Source organism: Athene cunicularia (assembly GCF_003259725.1).
Source record: "Athene cunicularia isolate RWA chromosome 13 unlocalized genomic scaffold, athCun1 chr13_part1, whole genome shotgun sequence".
NCBI classification, from domain to species: domain Eukaryota; kingdom Metazoa; phylum Chordata; class Aves; order Strigiformes; family Strigidae; genus Athene; species Athene cunicularia.
This window is the reverse complement of record NW_020799117.1, coordinates 12,254,953-12,270,296: the sequence shown is the minus strand read 5'-3', so window position 1 is coordinate 12,270,296 and position 15,344 is coordinate 12,254,953. Positions and strand designations below refer to the sequence as shown.

Here is a 15,344-nt window from a genome sequence, read left to right as displayed (position 1 = left end):
TTTAATGACATTACCAAATACTCTACAACTATGAAAAAAACCAAATCTCTGGTTAAGGCATAGGTAGGAATTTAGGCAGACTGTTACAAAGTACAGCAGAGACGTTGTAACAATCATATCTCTTTTGTCAATGCTGAATAAAACCAAAGATGAAACATGTATTTAACCAGAAATGTCTTGATCAGTTCCTAATTATAATTGCTCCTCAGAAGTAAGCCCACTGCACCTACCAAACCACGTGTCAGTTTAATGAAGAACAGAAGATGATAAAAGAAGCACAAAAATAAACCTGACTTTTGGGATATATTCCGTAGTAATAATGTGATTATCTTTTATTTTCCAGATAAGTGTCTCTTGCCTATCTCATGTCATACGGAAATCTTAAACAGAGCAGGCTGTATGTTCAAATGACAAATACAACATAGCTACACTCAGGAGATCTGATTTAATGAAGCACCTTATTTCCCAGCAGCATTCCCATTAAGTGTCATTCATTTCACTTACATATACTATAAATGTTTAAGACATAGTCTAGTATGTACTTTCAAACAAGAATGTTTGTAATTTGGTTATTGTACCAAGGTATTTTACTTTACAGACACATAAGCAACATCACCATTGCACATACATGTACAACTACCTCAAGCTTTATCTCAGTAATTCAGGAACAGGGAGTAACTTCATGTAGAGCTGTGATACAATCTCCTCTGGCACACGAGTGAGCTGCAAAAATCAAGGTTTAGACTCATGCTAAACATACTCTGAGTGCCCAGATTTCTCACAGAAATCTGTGTGATGCCTCCTGCAATAACCAGGAGCAAAACTGGGGTGCACTGAGACTGATGGAGCAGAGCCCACTACTCTTCAAGGCTGAGCTGCTGCTCCTGGGCTAAAAGCATTTGTTTCCCTGTCTTACTATAATTTTTCCCACAGAAACTAAAAAGTCCTGCCCTATGCCCACACATTTGTTTCCCCAAAGATAACTCTTCATCATAACACCATAACGGCATTTCTTAGTCTTCTTTGGCATTCTTGTACTGAATTCTCAAACCAGGGAAAACCTCTGTTCCCATCTTTGCTGGAAGTTGCAAGACATTCAAACCAAAAAGCATGAAGGCCCTGCTCTGCTTTTGAAGCATTTTTTGCAGTCAGGGAAATGTTGTTAAATGAGAGGCATTTAGAAAAGACTGGTGGAAGAGTCCTGGCATCAGGCTGTACATGAAAATATCCAGGCTGTGTACTTTTCCCACTGCCTGTTTACACCTTGGACAATAAAAGACATATACAGCTATTGGCTGTCTAACTTCTAATATTTCCTGGATAGTTTCCCAGTTTCAAGAATCTAGAGGAATGAAAGAGTTTCTTGTTGTTACCACTGCTAATGGAAGACTTGGCACAGATAAGATAATACATTGATTTCTGGAATACGTTATATTTGAGACACACCCCAGATACCCTGTGTGGCTCTGAGCCACACAAAACCAGTTCCCAGCTCATTCATTACCAGACAATAACAGGAAGTACTTTCACTTATTTTTTGAAGACAGCATAAGATGGTATGTCCCAATGAGATTTTTAAGGCACAGCAGGGTGGGGTTCATCTGTTCAGCTCCCAAGGTGTGTGCCCCTTGAAGCATTTGACTAGGTGATTGCCGTGTGTCCCCAGGGGATGGTGTGTCTCCTTAGTCCCTTCTCCAGTGCCACAGTCTCTGAACTGTCCAACCAGTTCACTGGGCCCTGACACAAAACACATCAGTCAAGCAGGATAAAAGCCATCTTTAAGATGTCATGCATTTCCAACTCTGCTACCTCAATTTGAGCTTTACCATAAAGACCAGAGTTTGCTAAAGCTAATTCTAGAGGTGGCAGCCAGAAACCTTCCAACCCCCAGAGTCAGTGTTCATCAGCTCATTTTGTATGAACCTCACTCTTGTATTTAGGCTCCAGATAGGTGTCCTTTCTAAGCAAGGACATAGAAAGTCCTTAATTCAAGAACAGAGCACTTAAATTTCTTGTTTTATTTAAGCCTCCTTCTATATCCCCAAGCAAAGTGCATGTTCTGAATACTCTCCGTAAAAGCCTCATCACATTTCTTGCGTCAAATAAATAAGAGAGAATGTCAACCTGGGCAAGCAGCAGGACAGAGGAAAAGTCAACAGCTGGGACTGCTCTGTAGCTGGTAATTGCAGACACGCAGCTCAGATACAACGTAGATCCCACCCAGGAGCCACTACCAGCACGTTTCTCTGAGGCCAGCCTAAGGATCTTTGGAAGTCTTTGTTCAGTTGTGATTGCCTTTGGCTAACAAGTGCAAGAGCTTCCAGGAGGAATGTCTCACCATGCTCATCTGCAGAAGCCCTTGACAAAGATTCCTAGAAACAGCTGTTCCTGGAAAAGAGAGCAATGTGAAGGGAGAGACCTTCTTCCCCACCAAGGAGAAAAATGACCTAGAGGATTCTTGGGGGAATCAAGTATGGAGTCTCCACTCTCAAATTCTATGAACTTCAAGTCTGATCCACAACTAGGAGCTAGCTACTGCCTCTCCCAGCTATCTCAGTGCAGGCGAATTTAAAAAATCCGTTTCAGTTTGATAACTGACCACTTGCAAATAAAGTACACCCTGATATACTAGGTACCACAAGTCTTCTACTGACTGAGAAAACTGCCTCTGACTGAGGAAACTGTTTCAGGAACTGTGAAGGGAAAAAAAAGAAAAAAAGAAAAGCTCAAGGGGAAAACAGAAAGATAAGGCAGCAATGGGCCACAATGACACTGCTTATGGTGTCCTGGTTCAAGGGTCAGCACCACAGGTAAATTCTTTAGACTAGAAACTAAGCCATGAAGCTGCATATCAAAACGGATGACAAACTAAGAGCCCTGTTGGAAATAAAACTTACTGCCCTGACATACTTGAAAACAAGCAAAGGCCTGAAGAGCTGAAATTTGATAAAATAAGGCAGAAACATAGGATCAATTTGAGGGTTTAAAAGCCAATGGAGGAAGAAAGGCTGGGCATGTCAACTGTATCATGTGGCCCTATTTGAGACAAGTGAAGAAGAAAAAGGTGCCTGTACTCAGCATCTTAGACACACCTAGAAAACGACTGCAAACACAATGCTCTCTGCAAGTGTCACAGAAGGGACTGACCAAGCATAGAAGCACAAGGCTAAAAAATAAAAGACAACAGACTACAGCAACCATTTGGTTTTGTGAGTAATTTGTTCCACATCAGAGCAGGGAAACTGGCTCCCAACCTGGGGTCAGCAGATTCCTGGCAGTGCTGAGCAGCCAGGGGTAACCAGGGAAGCATGTTCCCATTGGGCTTAAATTCTCTGCTTAGGGGTCTGCAAGCTGTTGGAAATATGCAATAGCACCTGCCAACCACAAAGCACTGAAAACCTTAATTAGTGACATTTTTGGAAAGCTGGTGCCATGCATTTTAACTGAGGATGAGTACAGAAAGTCAGTTTGTTTTGTGATTAATTTTCTGGCCATTTAAACTTCATTACTAATTTTAACAGGTATTTCAGGTGAGGGACACTGTCAGTTGAATCAGTTTACAGCTCTAAGCTCCAGTGAAAACTTCTGTTTTACAGTGTGTCGCCAAGAGTAATTTTAAACAGATCTTCATGTTGCTGCAAGGAGACAGCATCAACAAGGGCTCTGAGCGTGGCTTACAGGGAAACGTATAAGCAATACAAAAACACTAGGTGCCTGCATTGGACTAGACCCAGATCTGCCGGGCTCAGGAAAGCATACTGAACAGTAGCTGAATTGCAAGATATAAAAACCCCATGTTTCATTGTAGCTGCCAGCTCTGCCTGAGAATCACATTCCCATTATGGCCCATAAAAATGGAAATTGCAAATAATGGCAGTAATGGGACCAAATCTATTCCAGCTGGTTGGGAATAGAGAAAAAAAAATACACATGCTTCCACTCTAACATTGCCCAAAATACCATGAAAGCATTTAATTCCCAGAGAAGTAAAGCAGTCTATTTTCCAGGGATGTCTATCAGCAAACAGGAGATTCGTATCTTGATGCACAAGCCCTGAAGAAGCATCTCTGGCAGAGGCTTCAAAGGGAATGGGACATGCTTCCCACCATCTCCTTTCTACAAACTAACTCAAAATCTGTCTAGACCCCTGTGACATCTTCTATTTGCCCTAATCCTCCAAATAAATACCTGAGCGATGGGTTGAGTTTGCTCAGAAACGTGTCACAGCTTTTAGGCTGCTTCTTCACCATTCAGCTTTCAGTCCTGAGAACTTCTTGACTAAATTAACGTGAACCAAGTCCTTCCTGCCTATCTTCTTTTGTTGGATTTATTTATTCTCTATTACACTCCCTGTTGAGTAGACAACAGCCTGTTCTCAAATAAGTCCTCAGAGCTCTCAGGAAGTTCATGAGAAGAGCAAGCCCTGGACAAGTCTCAAGGCTAGTCTACTGACAGTGAGCAATGAGCTGGCCCATCACCACAGCCCTATGGTCTCATTGTGGAAAGAAGGTTTTGGAAACAAATAGACTTTGTATTTTCAGGTCCTGGCCTCTAAAGCAAAGTTGAACAGAACTTAAATGCCAATAAATACAACTCTGGAGATATGAATACAGAAAAAAAAAACATCTGAACTCTAGGACCCAACTAGGAACTCATGTGATTTCCCAGATTAGGCTAAGGAACTGGGGACTAAGTGAAGTAAATTGTTTACACACATTTAACATCTGGAACCGACTTCTTTTAAAAGAACTCAGAGTCACCAGGACATGCTCTTGCCCAGCACTATAATCACTGGAGTCTGCTTTTCCCTCTATCGGGTACCCTGCTGAAACAGTGCCTGATATTCCCACAGGGAGGGCGCTTGGGCTGGGAAAGTCACATAATGAATGAACAAGCAGATACTGGGGGCATTAAAGCTTGGAGGGCATTGGAAAATCTAGGAAAATGTCTGCGCCTACTGTTAGGTAGAAATATTCACACAGAGGCACAGTTAGAGATGAACTATGAGCTAAGTGCCCAACCTAGGGAGGGGTGACAGAAGACAGATAGGACCCCAAAACTGCCATGACGCATTTCTCTGTTCTCACGTAGGCATGAGCTCATGTGCCCTGGGAAGGGAAAGGCCCTGCTCAATACATTCTCTCTGCTTCACTCTGACCCATCAACAGATGAATAGCCAGATATTTAACAGCGTCCTGCTCACCCCATCCCATCCCTCACTAACAGTAAGCAGAGACCTCTTCTTTCTCCTTCACTCCTCCCTGAGCTTATAGCATAGCCAATGTGCAGACAGGTCAACTGCTGGTCCATTTATCTCAGACATACCAGCACTTAGCCAGAAACCCAGCCTCTGTCCCCAGCAGCCCTCTTCAAAGTTGATATCTGTTTCTAATGTTTTTTGTTGCAAGGATGGACTTTTTTTTTTTTTTTAACATTTCCAGATTTACTGTTGTCAGATGTGAGAACTAGAAGGGCATCTGGCAAGTGTGAGATCAAATTCTCTCTGCAGTCCAGGCATCATATATTGGGAAGGACTTGAGTCACATAATGCCATACTAAGCTTTTAATGATTCAACAGGATTCAATAGAAAGCAGAAGCTTTTTAGCTTTTTTTTTTTTTAAAATAACTTATCCTACAGTGTATTCACCCCCAAACAGTCAAAGATTCCCTTAAAGCTTCGTCTCCATGGGGTTCCAGTCCATCAGATGGCAAAGCTTGTGTCAAACAACAGCCACTTTTATTTAATGTTCTGACTCTGGAAGGCAAAGGCTTCAGCTCAAATCACATGTGATGGCAAGTCCTCAGTTAACAGATGGGGCAAGACAGTAAGTTCAACCAGTGACAGTAAGTTCAGACCTCTGACTGCTAGATCAGGGAATCATATAATTGATGATTCATTTCTACAATACAGTAAGGGCACAATAAATAGTGGAAAGATTGAAGTCGGTAAGAAGAGAAGCGTACTTCTTATCTGCGTTGTAGATGCACTCTGCTCCAGGGTAACAGTCTATCAACAGTCATTTATACTACCCAACAGCAGGTCCTAGACACATTGCCAAACAAATAGCACAAAATGTTTTGCTGCGGCATCTTTCATATCTGAGATAGTAGAAATGCTCTTTCCCAATGGCTCATTCTGCAGCTGCACACACTATCACAGCAGGATCAGGAGTAGGTAACAGCTCACTGCAGCTCTCAGCATCACAGCCCTATTCCCAAGATAGCAGTCCCAGCAGAGATGTCTACCCAGGACCTCAGAAGTGTCTTTCTGCTCTTCTCCAAAAGCAACTCAGGGAATTGTAACTCACTGAGGAGAAAGCAAAAGTCATTAGATTTCCACCTACAGCCAATACCCTTTGGTTTTGAGACACAACATCATGTCTGTTCTATAAGGAAACACAGCTCTGTCAACATGACTCACAGTGCCCTATTAACCCTTACACAGCTAATCTGGTCCCACGTCTCCCACACAGCTCTGGTTTCACAGCAGTCCCGTTTCTCAAGACACCATGATACACCCTCCCAGCTTCCTTACTCACAACCTCTGAGCATGGCTCGCTCAAGAAATCTCAAACACGGAGACAAATTGAATTTTGCCAGCCTAATACTGATGATCAGTCCTAAAAGTCAAGGAGGGTGTCCTGGAAAGCCCCTGGCACTGCAGCTGCCAGCCTTGCCCTTCCAGGCAACTGGCATGGGCAAAAGCTGGCAAGAAGGTCCAGCCCATTTTTCTGCTCTGGGCAATCTGCTGCTTTCTAAGGCAGCTGCACATTTCTGCCAAGCACTAAAAGCCAGAGCTGTCCCAGGATATCTCAGGCTTTGGGACTGTTTTGACAGGCTTCCACAGCCTCTTCCAGATCTTCACTAGCTGTCACTCTGCAGTGACACTGAAGCTAAAGAAAGGATATGCTGAAAGATACCAAAAAGTTAATTTTTACCGCCCAGCTCTTTGTCAAGGGCATTTTCATCTGATTCCTTGGGGCACACTAATATAAGTAGAGTGAAACATAACAGAAGTACCTGATGGCCTTACCTCCCTAGGGCAACTCAGCACACGCAGACAAATGGTGGAGCTGCCCCTCTGCCTCTGCACCCTCTAACTTATTTCACACAATATATATGTCTAACTTGCTCCACAGCTGCTGTAAGGGAGCACACTATTAATTTGCAGAAGCTGAAGCCAGGCTTAAAAATTCCATTAATTAAGTGTTGGCGGAGGTGTTTGGAAAGACATTCCGATAAATATAGTGCTATAAAGTGTTTCCCTAGAAACTGAGAAAAAAGTTGAACAAGATGAAATGTACCCAGGCTGATAAAAGCTATCGCTTCTGCTGAGTGGAGCATTCAGCAGAGACAACTTCTTTTTCAGGGCTTTTTTGGCTACCAAGGATTTTCGGTTGGTAGCACAAAAATATGAACGTGAACCTCTACACCATGCATTGCTTCCCTGTGCCCTCCTGCTTCACCCCTCTTCTTGCACCGGGTGTCAGCAGATGTGAAGTCTATTGCTGCAGATTCAGAAATGGCCCATGCATTTTAGTGCTCCCAGCTTGTGAACTCCTTCCTAGGTGCCCCTGCTGTGCCCAACCACCCTAATGGCTGCTTACAAAATGGTTCATTTTATTCAACAGCACAGCTTATATATGGTCATATCTACAGCTGATATAAATCAATACTGTTAAGTTTTGCCTCATAAGGAATCTGTACGGTTTTACTTCGCTCTTTTCTGGCGTTGTGTGTTCTGCCTGCCATTATCCTCAGGAGAAAGTGCACTCATCCACATCAGCTCAGCAAGCAGAATAGGACATGATATCACTTGTATACCAAGGGATGAAAACACTCAGCTCTCATCTACATGCTCCTCTGATTGCTGCATCACTCCTGCCTGGGGACACAAAGACAGAGCTCTGCAGAAAATCTTCTCCATCAGTATGTCTGTCTCCACAGAAATGCATGAGCAAATACCTTTCTGGATGGATGCTGCAGGTATTACAGGAGGATTAGAGCTGATCTTCCCTTAGAAAGGAGGCTAGGAAGAGTGCTCTAGGCTTATTCTGGCCTGTTAAATGACATTTTAGACTGGTATTTCTCACCTAAATAGAAATGTGATCAAAGAAGTTGAGACAAACAATGATTTAATGACTTAAAGAGTAGAAGCTGGAGAGGTTTTGAAAAGAGCTTGTGTATATATAAGAATAAACACTTACATTGCAACCTGCTGGAGGAATCTTAAACTGTTTGCTTTCCACGAATTCCCACCAGCAGGGCACTCAGAGCACACAAGCTCTTTCCTAAAACCCTTCCAATTTCTACACTTCAGGTCATTAAATCAGATACTTACTTTGTTCCAACCACTCAGCACAGCCTCCCCCTTGCCCAAACGGCCACCTCTACTTTCAGCCAAGTTTTTTGCCTGTCCTGCCTCGCATCCCAGGTCTTGGCCCCCTCAGTCCTCACTGCCGGCTGCCAGTGTGCTGAAGTGAGGGGAGCACGGAGATCAAGGGCACCCACCGACTCCTCTCCTAGGACATCCCTTAGCTGCTTCTGGGCCTTCAGGGGTGGAGCTCTTTGGGTGTCTCTCTCTCCCACTACTGACTATTGCTCCTGCTTCCCCCCAGGTTTGGATGGGGAGAGGAGACTCAACACTTTCTCTGCCTCTTGCTGCAGTCAGCCATCCTGCCAGCACACCAGCTCAAGGTAACAAACCCATCTCAGAGACAGCCATCCACAGCACCACTTCTTGCAGTCCATGTAGAAAGGAGCCTCTTGGGCCAAAACAGCAAGGCTCCAGATTTGGGACTGACTGAAACTGACAACTTGAATGGAGACGGCATATCATTGAGAAGGTCTGCTGTCAAAAATAATGTTCACTGTGCCTCTGTATGAGGATTTTGGGAACAGCAGCTGGGTTAAATAATGGAGTATTTTCTTTGCTTCCAAACAAACACAACTAATTCAACCAATTTAATTCCTTGTTCCTTCACCTTGGCTCCCATTTCTCAAAGTCAGGACAAGATTAATGAACCCCACACAGTACTGCTAGAGGGCTTTGTGTTTTTCAGAGTACTTCAAGCCACAAAAATACCTTCAGCATCAAACTGAGAAATCTAACACTGATAAAGCCAAGTTCAGAAGCAATTAACATCAATCTAAAATTCAGCTGGTTGGGGGGGGGCTCGGCTTAAAAATAAAAAGCAATTACTGTTGTGGCAAACTCAAATAATACGTTGTTTCTCCATAGGTGATTTAGCAAAGGGAATCTGCCTTCACCAGCAGCTACAATAAAAAGGCTTATATAAAAGCTATTTACTTGGACTGAACTGTCTTGTGATTTTTTTTTTCAAAAGCTTATCTCTCAAGAGTGTAACGGCCTCTCCCCAACACCTAAGGAAGCAAGAAACTTTTATACAGTGTGAAGTACACAGAACAGCCCTGATCACGCTCAGAAGTACCCATTCAAATAGCAGAGGTTTCTCCTTGTTGCCCAAGAGCGTGAGAAAAGCTTCAGCCAGCAGAATCACAACTATGCTTCCTCAGTCCTGCCTATAAATGCCAGGCAGCTGCTCTTCAACTTCTCTCCCAACTATGGACTTGAAGACTAATAAGGGCTGCTAGTGCTGGAACTTGTATGGGACTCTAGTTGTCACAGGGAGAAGAATCTATCAGTCTTGAAGATTTGCCCATGGATCTACAAAGAGTTTCATGTGACAGCTGGAAAAAAACCTTGATCTCAAAGCCCAGAGCACAGCCTCTTAGGTTAAAATGCTAACAGAAATATTTTTAAAACTGCCTGAAGCACAATTGTGTGGTCAATATTTTGCATGCAATAGTAGGGTCCTTGGCCAATGGAAACATCAGCTGATACATGAAAATCAGTTTGCAGATTTTGAGAAGTCTTCAGATTGCCTCTCAGTAGTTACCCCAACTTTTCAACCTGTTGCACTGTTGTAAACTACACCCGAGCCTATCTTCACCAAAAGCTCTTTCATAAAGGTTGAGCCAATGCTTTTCAAGTTGTGTCAGCAGAGCAACTCTGATCAGTCAAGTGAATAAAGCATTTGAGCACCCTGAACCTCTAGGGTGGTGGGAGATTTGCAGACCTGCATCACAGAGTCCTCTATGGTGCCTGATCAGCTAAAATTGAGGCAGCCCAGGAACCAGAAATTCTGAGCTTGCCATGCAGCACCCATAGCAATGGGATGAATGAATGAACAATGAGTGCTGGAGCTCAAAGAAGGGAAAATGCATAGGAATGGCCAACCATACCATTCAGAAATGGCATAGATTTGAGTCACCTGTGTTCCCATCAATGTAGAGGAGTCAGATTTAGCTGCTATGAGGTAAGGAGGGACTGGCATGCCGACAGGAAGCTTTTCTTCATTCCTGACTACAGGGAATGCTCTGTAGTGAGATGATGAAAGTCTTACCAAAGGTCTAGGAAGGCTTTAATGGTCTTTAATAAGGCCATTGCTCACTCCCTGTGCATGGCACATATGCAAACTACACTGGCAAGTGCCCAAGAGAAGCAGAGTCCTCCCCATTTGGGCCTCTCCAGATGGCTCAGCAAGGTCTGCAGGTGCCCTTCTTGGTACACGGAAGCTCCTCTCAAAGTTTTCATGGGCAGAGTTATTATGTACCTACCCTACCCAAACTCTAAGGGCCAACTGCCTGGTTTGTGCACAGAAAAACAAGAGTCCATGGACTCCCAGATGACTTCTGTACACACAAACTATGTCCATTTTAGCTGGTAATTTGTCACAATGGGAGTAGATCTAAGCCCCTACATCTCCCCTCTATGCAGGACATGGGGGGGATATTTTTGATTAGATTTAGCCCAGTCTCCCTGCTTGAATGTCCTCACCACACCTGAATGTGGAAACTGCATGGTTTGAGCCCATTCTTCAAAACCTTTAGTTCTCAGTGTAGACTGAAGAGCATGTGGTGCAGAGCTGCTGGTTTAATGTCTTCCAAGAGGAATGTAGTTCACAAGTCCCTTTGCTAAGTCCTATCTGATCAGAACTGATACCATGTGTGGGGATGACCAGGGGATTCACCTGCAAGCATAGGCACAGTAAAACTGCAGCAAAACCATCTCTGTGCATATTTTCCTTTTGTGAAAACCCAAAGAGATTCAGCCTTTTTCCACTTTCTCTGACGCTGTCAAAATCACTGTGTTTGCATGAAAGTGAAATTTTCTAATGCACCAAAAAACAGAAAAGCTGAAAAAGAGAAGTGCAAACACGCTTGAAGGTTTGTACAAATTTACAAGAACCATGGGCAAACACCTTGTTATGAGGAGGCAAGGCAGCAGCCTACTTGCTGAAACCCTGGCACCAGGTCTGGCTCCAAACAGAAGATTCAAAGTGGTACATCACAACCTACAAATGGAAGAAGTTTGAGTCAGAAAGGGTAGAACTGAAGGTATCTGCAGGAGCTCCTCCCCTTTGGCTGGAGGGCATCAGCAGCAAACAGTCTATGGTTCACTGTGCTACACCAGGTCAGTGGGAAGTAACACTGTATTCTTGTTTGTAGCATGCCCAGCTAGCATTTTTATAAAGTTGTTTGAAATTAAGAGAATAAAGACAACAGCTTTTTTTCCCCCATACTCTAACCAATTCAAGGGTTTGAGTTTTCATTCCAAACCATTTGACAGTATCTCATTAACCTACTGCCTATAATAAATGTGTCCAATAACAATCACCAAGTCATGCGAAATTAAAAAATTCCATAAAATATAAATCGTTAATACTTGCAAGGTCATTTATTTTTCTATTCTAGAATTAGAGAAAATGAGGTCTGCCACTCCTGTCGGCTGTGATAAATACAAGTCCCAAAGCAGGCTGTCTAGAATTTCCAGGAATGTGTCTCTAACCTCACACTGCAGCTTTTCTAAAATTCATAATCAATATTTTCCACAGAAATAAAACATTTGTGCAGTTGAATCTGCCTGCAGTGTTTCAGGTAGCTACAGAGATGTAAAGCCACTCATCACTTGGCATCCTCCAGGGCACCTCATCAAAACCTGCCCAAGGGCAGGAGCCCTGCTCTCACAGCCATCCCAGCCAGCTGAAGCTGGGCAACTGCAACACTTACTGCTCTGAACCAAAGGGCAACATCCTGTTTCCACAGGACTCAGCTCTAAACCAAGTCAACCTGTCCCTCTCCTCCCATCTCGCTGTTGTCCCCATGTTGTCAGTGCATCTCCTATTTCCCCAAGCTTTGCTCCCCTTCTCATGCAGACTTCGTACTGGAGCATCCCTGAGCTCTGCATGGATGACGAGGGGGGACCCAAGTGCTCCCACCTCTCAGGCTCACCACGTGCAGCTCTGGAAAATATGTGGAAGCTCCTGGCTTCGACAGAAAACATTCATTATTTCACATCTGAGCAAAAAAGCTGGTATCAGGGCAGATAAAGGAGAAACATTAGCTACATACTGGTAGCTGACAAACAAAGTTCTCAAACCTAAAAATTCATCGTTTGGAAAAGTGTGGAGTCAAAATAAAATCATGTGCCTACCACAAAGTCTGTTTATGGAACCAATCACACAAAATCAAGGACTGCCTTAGTTCAGCTCAGAAAGAACCCCCAGGAACAGAAGAATAAAGTCATTCCTGAAGTACAAAAAAGTGAGATCTGACCACAGTGTTTGATCAAAACAGCTGGGGAACGGTGAATCAATATTGATTTGGGAGAGCTTTCAAATTCCCATGGATTTTCATTCATCAGATCCCCATGAATACCTTGTGTTGCTTCTTTCAACATCTAAATAGGACGTTGGATTAAATAATTCACCAAAAAAGAATTTCCCCCTCAGACATCCTTTCAATGTCCTACCAGGGTCAGACCACACCAGCTGACCACACTAACCAGTCTCCAGGAGAAAGCAGTCTCTTGAGGGACTCTTTTTAAAACACTTTTCCCCAGCCCTGTGCAATGGGCATTTCCTACAGCAAGCTGACTGAAGGAGACCCTCAAAGCTCTGCCCGGGCTCCAGGGCTCCACAAGCACTCAAACGCCCTTCTCCCAAGCATCTGCGTGCACTCAGGCTGTATCAACTATTGGAAAGTATCACAAGTAGGAAGAGAAAGTCTAATTCTAATAGGAATAATTTTGGGTTTGTTTTTGGGGGATTAGGGGAAGGGTAAGGTTTTAGCTGGTTTTTTTTTTCTTGGACCAGGATTAAGGCTGATTGGAATGATAGCAAAATTCAAAAATAAGAAGAAACAGATAATGATCTGTTGGTTCCTACAAACTGTGAATTAAAAAACTCCCAACAGACCACTTCAAAAAATCCATGCTGGGTCAGACCTACGCAGTGTTTGCCTCTACCAGTCACAAATAGCACGTTACCAAAAAAAATATATGGGTAAGGTAAATAAAATGTCACACTTCTGGTACAGCCTCCCTGTGCCCAGGCCTTTGTGGTTCAGGCACATGCTGAGCCAGTTTCTCTGTGCTCCTTGGTGTATATGAACTGACAGATTTTCCTTTGGTGAATGATGAAATGCATAGTGGGGAATTTTTTTCACTATAGTGAGAAACAGAAGACTTTTTCCTAGTGTCTTTAGAGGAAGGAAGAAATTGTAGGGAAAATTGCTTGGTGTCAGCACCTTAATTCCCTTTAGAGAAACAGCAGTAGCCTACGCATTTAACTACACTTCTGGTATTAAAACCAGACAAATTTCATTAAGCAAAACACATTACCTCTCAGCACTGATTACTGGGTTATAAATGTGACCTGCAGAGTGTGCATTAAAGCAGCAACCCGGAGTTGCTGGTGACTTTCCTGACACTTGAGTAGGTGAATGAAGACCAGAGATGTGCTCTCTGATAGTATAGCACTTTGAGGATGCTCATTAAGAACAGAAATTGTCTTTGAAAACATTATGTCACTCTGTGCACACAGCTGCAGAGAGTGGGTTGTGGCTTGCACCTCCCAATCTGAAAGCCCAAGAGCTAAAAATGTGAGGACAGAATGGCACAACAGGATCCCCTTTGAGGTGTAAGCCCCTGTTCCCCCCTTTTCTGTAATGTGTTTCCTCCTGATTTCCATTCAGTAACTCCTTAGGGAAAGGCTTCCTGGAAGACCAGAGTACATACATTTGATCTGTCTCTATGAGAGCAATTTTCTCCGAGATGTTTCCTCATGTACTTGTCAACGGAGTTTCCAGGCAGGGGAAGGGAAGAATTAGTCCTCAGAATAAAAACTTGAAACATCAGAAAGATAGTCCCTGAGGGGATTTTAAGAAAACTCAGTGGAAACTTACAGCTCTCATTGCAGCTGGACTATTGCTTCCTCCCATGTCTGGGCCAGGAACATGGATTTGATCAGAAGTTTGATGTCCTTGTGTGAAGTAGGTTTAGGGGGTCCTAGTTCAGTTCCCCACACAGTCCAGCATCACCAGCAGCCTGGCCAGTCAAAAGGCCAAGAAACAAAAGGGTCAAATCCTAGTCCTACAGCAGGACCCTGCAGATCACACCTGAGGGGTAACAGCAGAGCCGATGCCAGCCCTGTGTCCCAGGGACAAATGCAAACACGATCTCCAGCCTTTTTGAATAATTTCTGTTGGCATCACACTTCCAGAAGCAAAATGATCCATACTGAAATTTGTCTCTCACTGATAACAGTAGTGTGCCCAGGGGCTTGAAATTCCTTCACAGATATAATTTTTTTGCTTGCCCCAGTATAAGGCAGCAGAGATGAGGTTGTAAGTTTTTAGACCACTGCACCAGAATGAAAATAAACCAGAATCAGACTTTCAGCAGGCACAGATAGGCTTGTGCCTGGTCTTTGCTGGGGCCCTATCCTACTGCAAGTAAGTCCTTGACTTGGCTATGCCACATCTGACATTTACACAAATAACAGGGTGACACTACATCGTCACAGAACCTTCAGAGAACCCAAACCAGGTATTGCTGCAAGAGGAGAGACCTTAATCTACAGGCAAACAGAAAATACCATCCTGCAGCTTTGCAAACACACTGCACAGCCACTGCCCTCTGCAGCTTGCCAACTGGATGAGATGCGGCATAGGAGGGGCCCAGTAGTTCATCCTACCTCACATTAACATCAAGTTCTTCCATCACAGGCAATAGGCACAGGTAGCTGGGAGTTCAATGTCCATAGAAGAGACCTCGTCCTGCAGCGGAGAGAGTTAGAAAAGACAGTTATAAATCAAAGGTGCACATTTACCCCGGTGAAGACACCCATACACCTCATTTTTCCCCTCTGGCCTGGCTTCTATTGAAAACAGAAGTTATGTAGACATGTCAAAATGAAGTCATACCATTGCAGAGAGCTGTCATAACATAATTTTCTGTTATCTACCCTGACATATTCGT

The 15,344-nt window shown here is 43.6% G+C and overlaps 1 protein-coding gene across 1 annotated transcript in view; it reads right to left on the bottom strand.

Annotated features, from left to right (window-relative positions):
* Positions 1–15,132, bottom strand: part of HTR4 (5-hydroxytryptamine receptor 4) — a 100,443-nt gene extending 85,311 nt beyond the window's left edge. Inside the window, exon 1 of the mRNA XM_026858461.1 lies at positions 15,061–15,132. Within this exon, the coding sequence (XP_026714262.1) occupies positions 15,061–15,086 (26 nt within the window). The 5' untranslated portion in view covers positions 15,087–15,132. The remainder of the gene's footprint in view (positions 1–15,060) is intronic.
* Between the last annotated feature and the right edge of the window lie 212 nt (positions 15,133–15,344).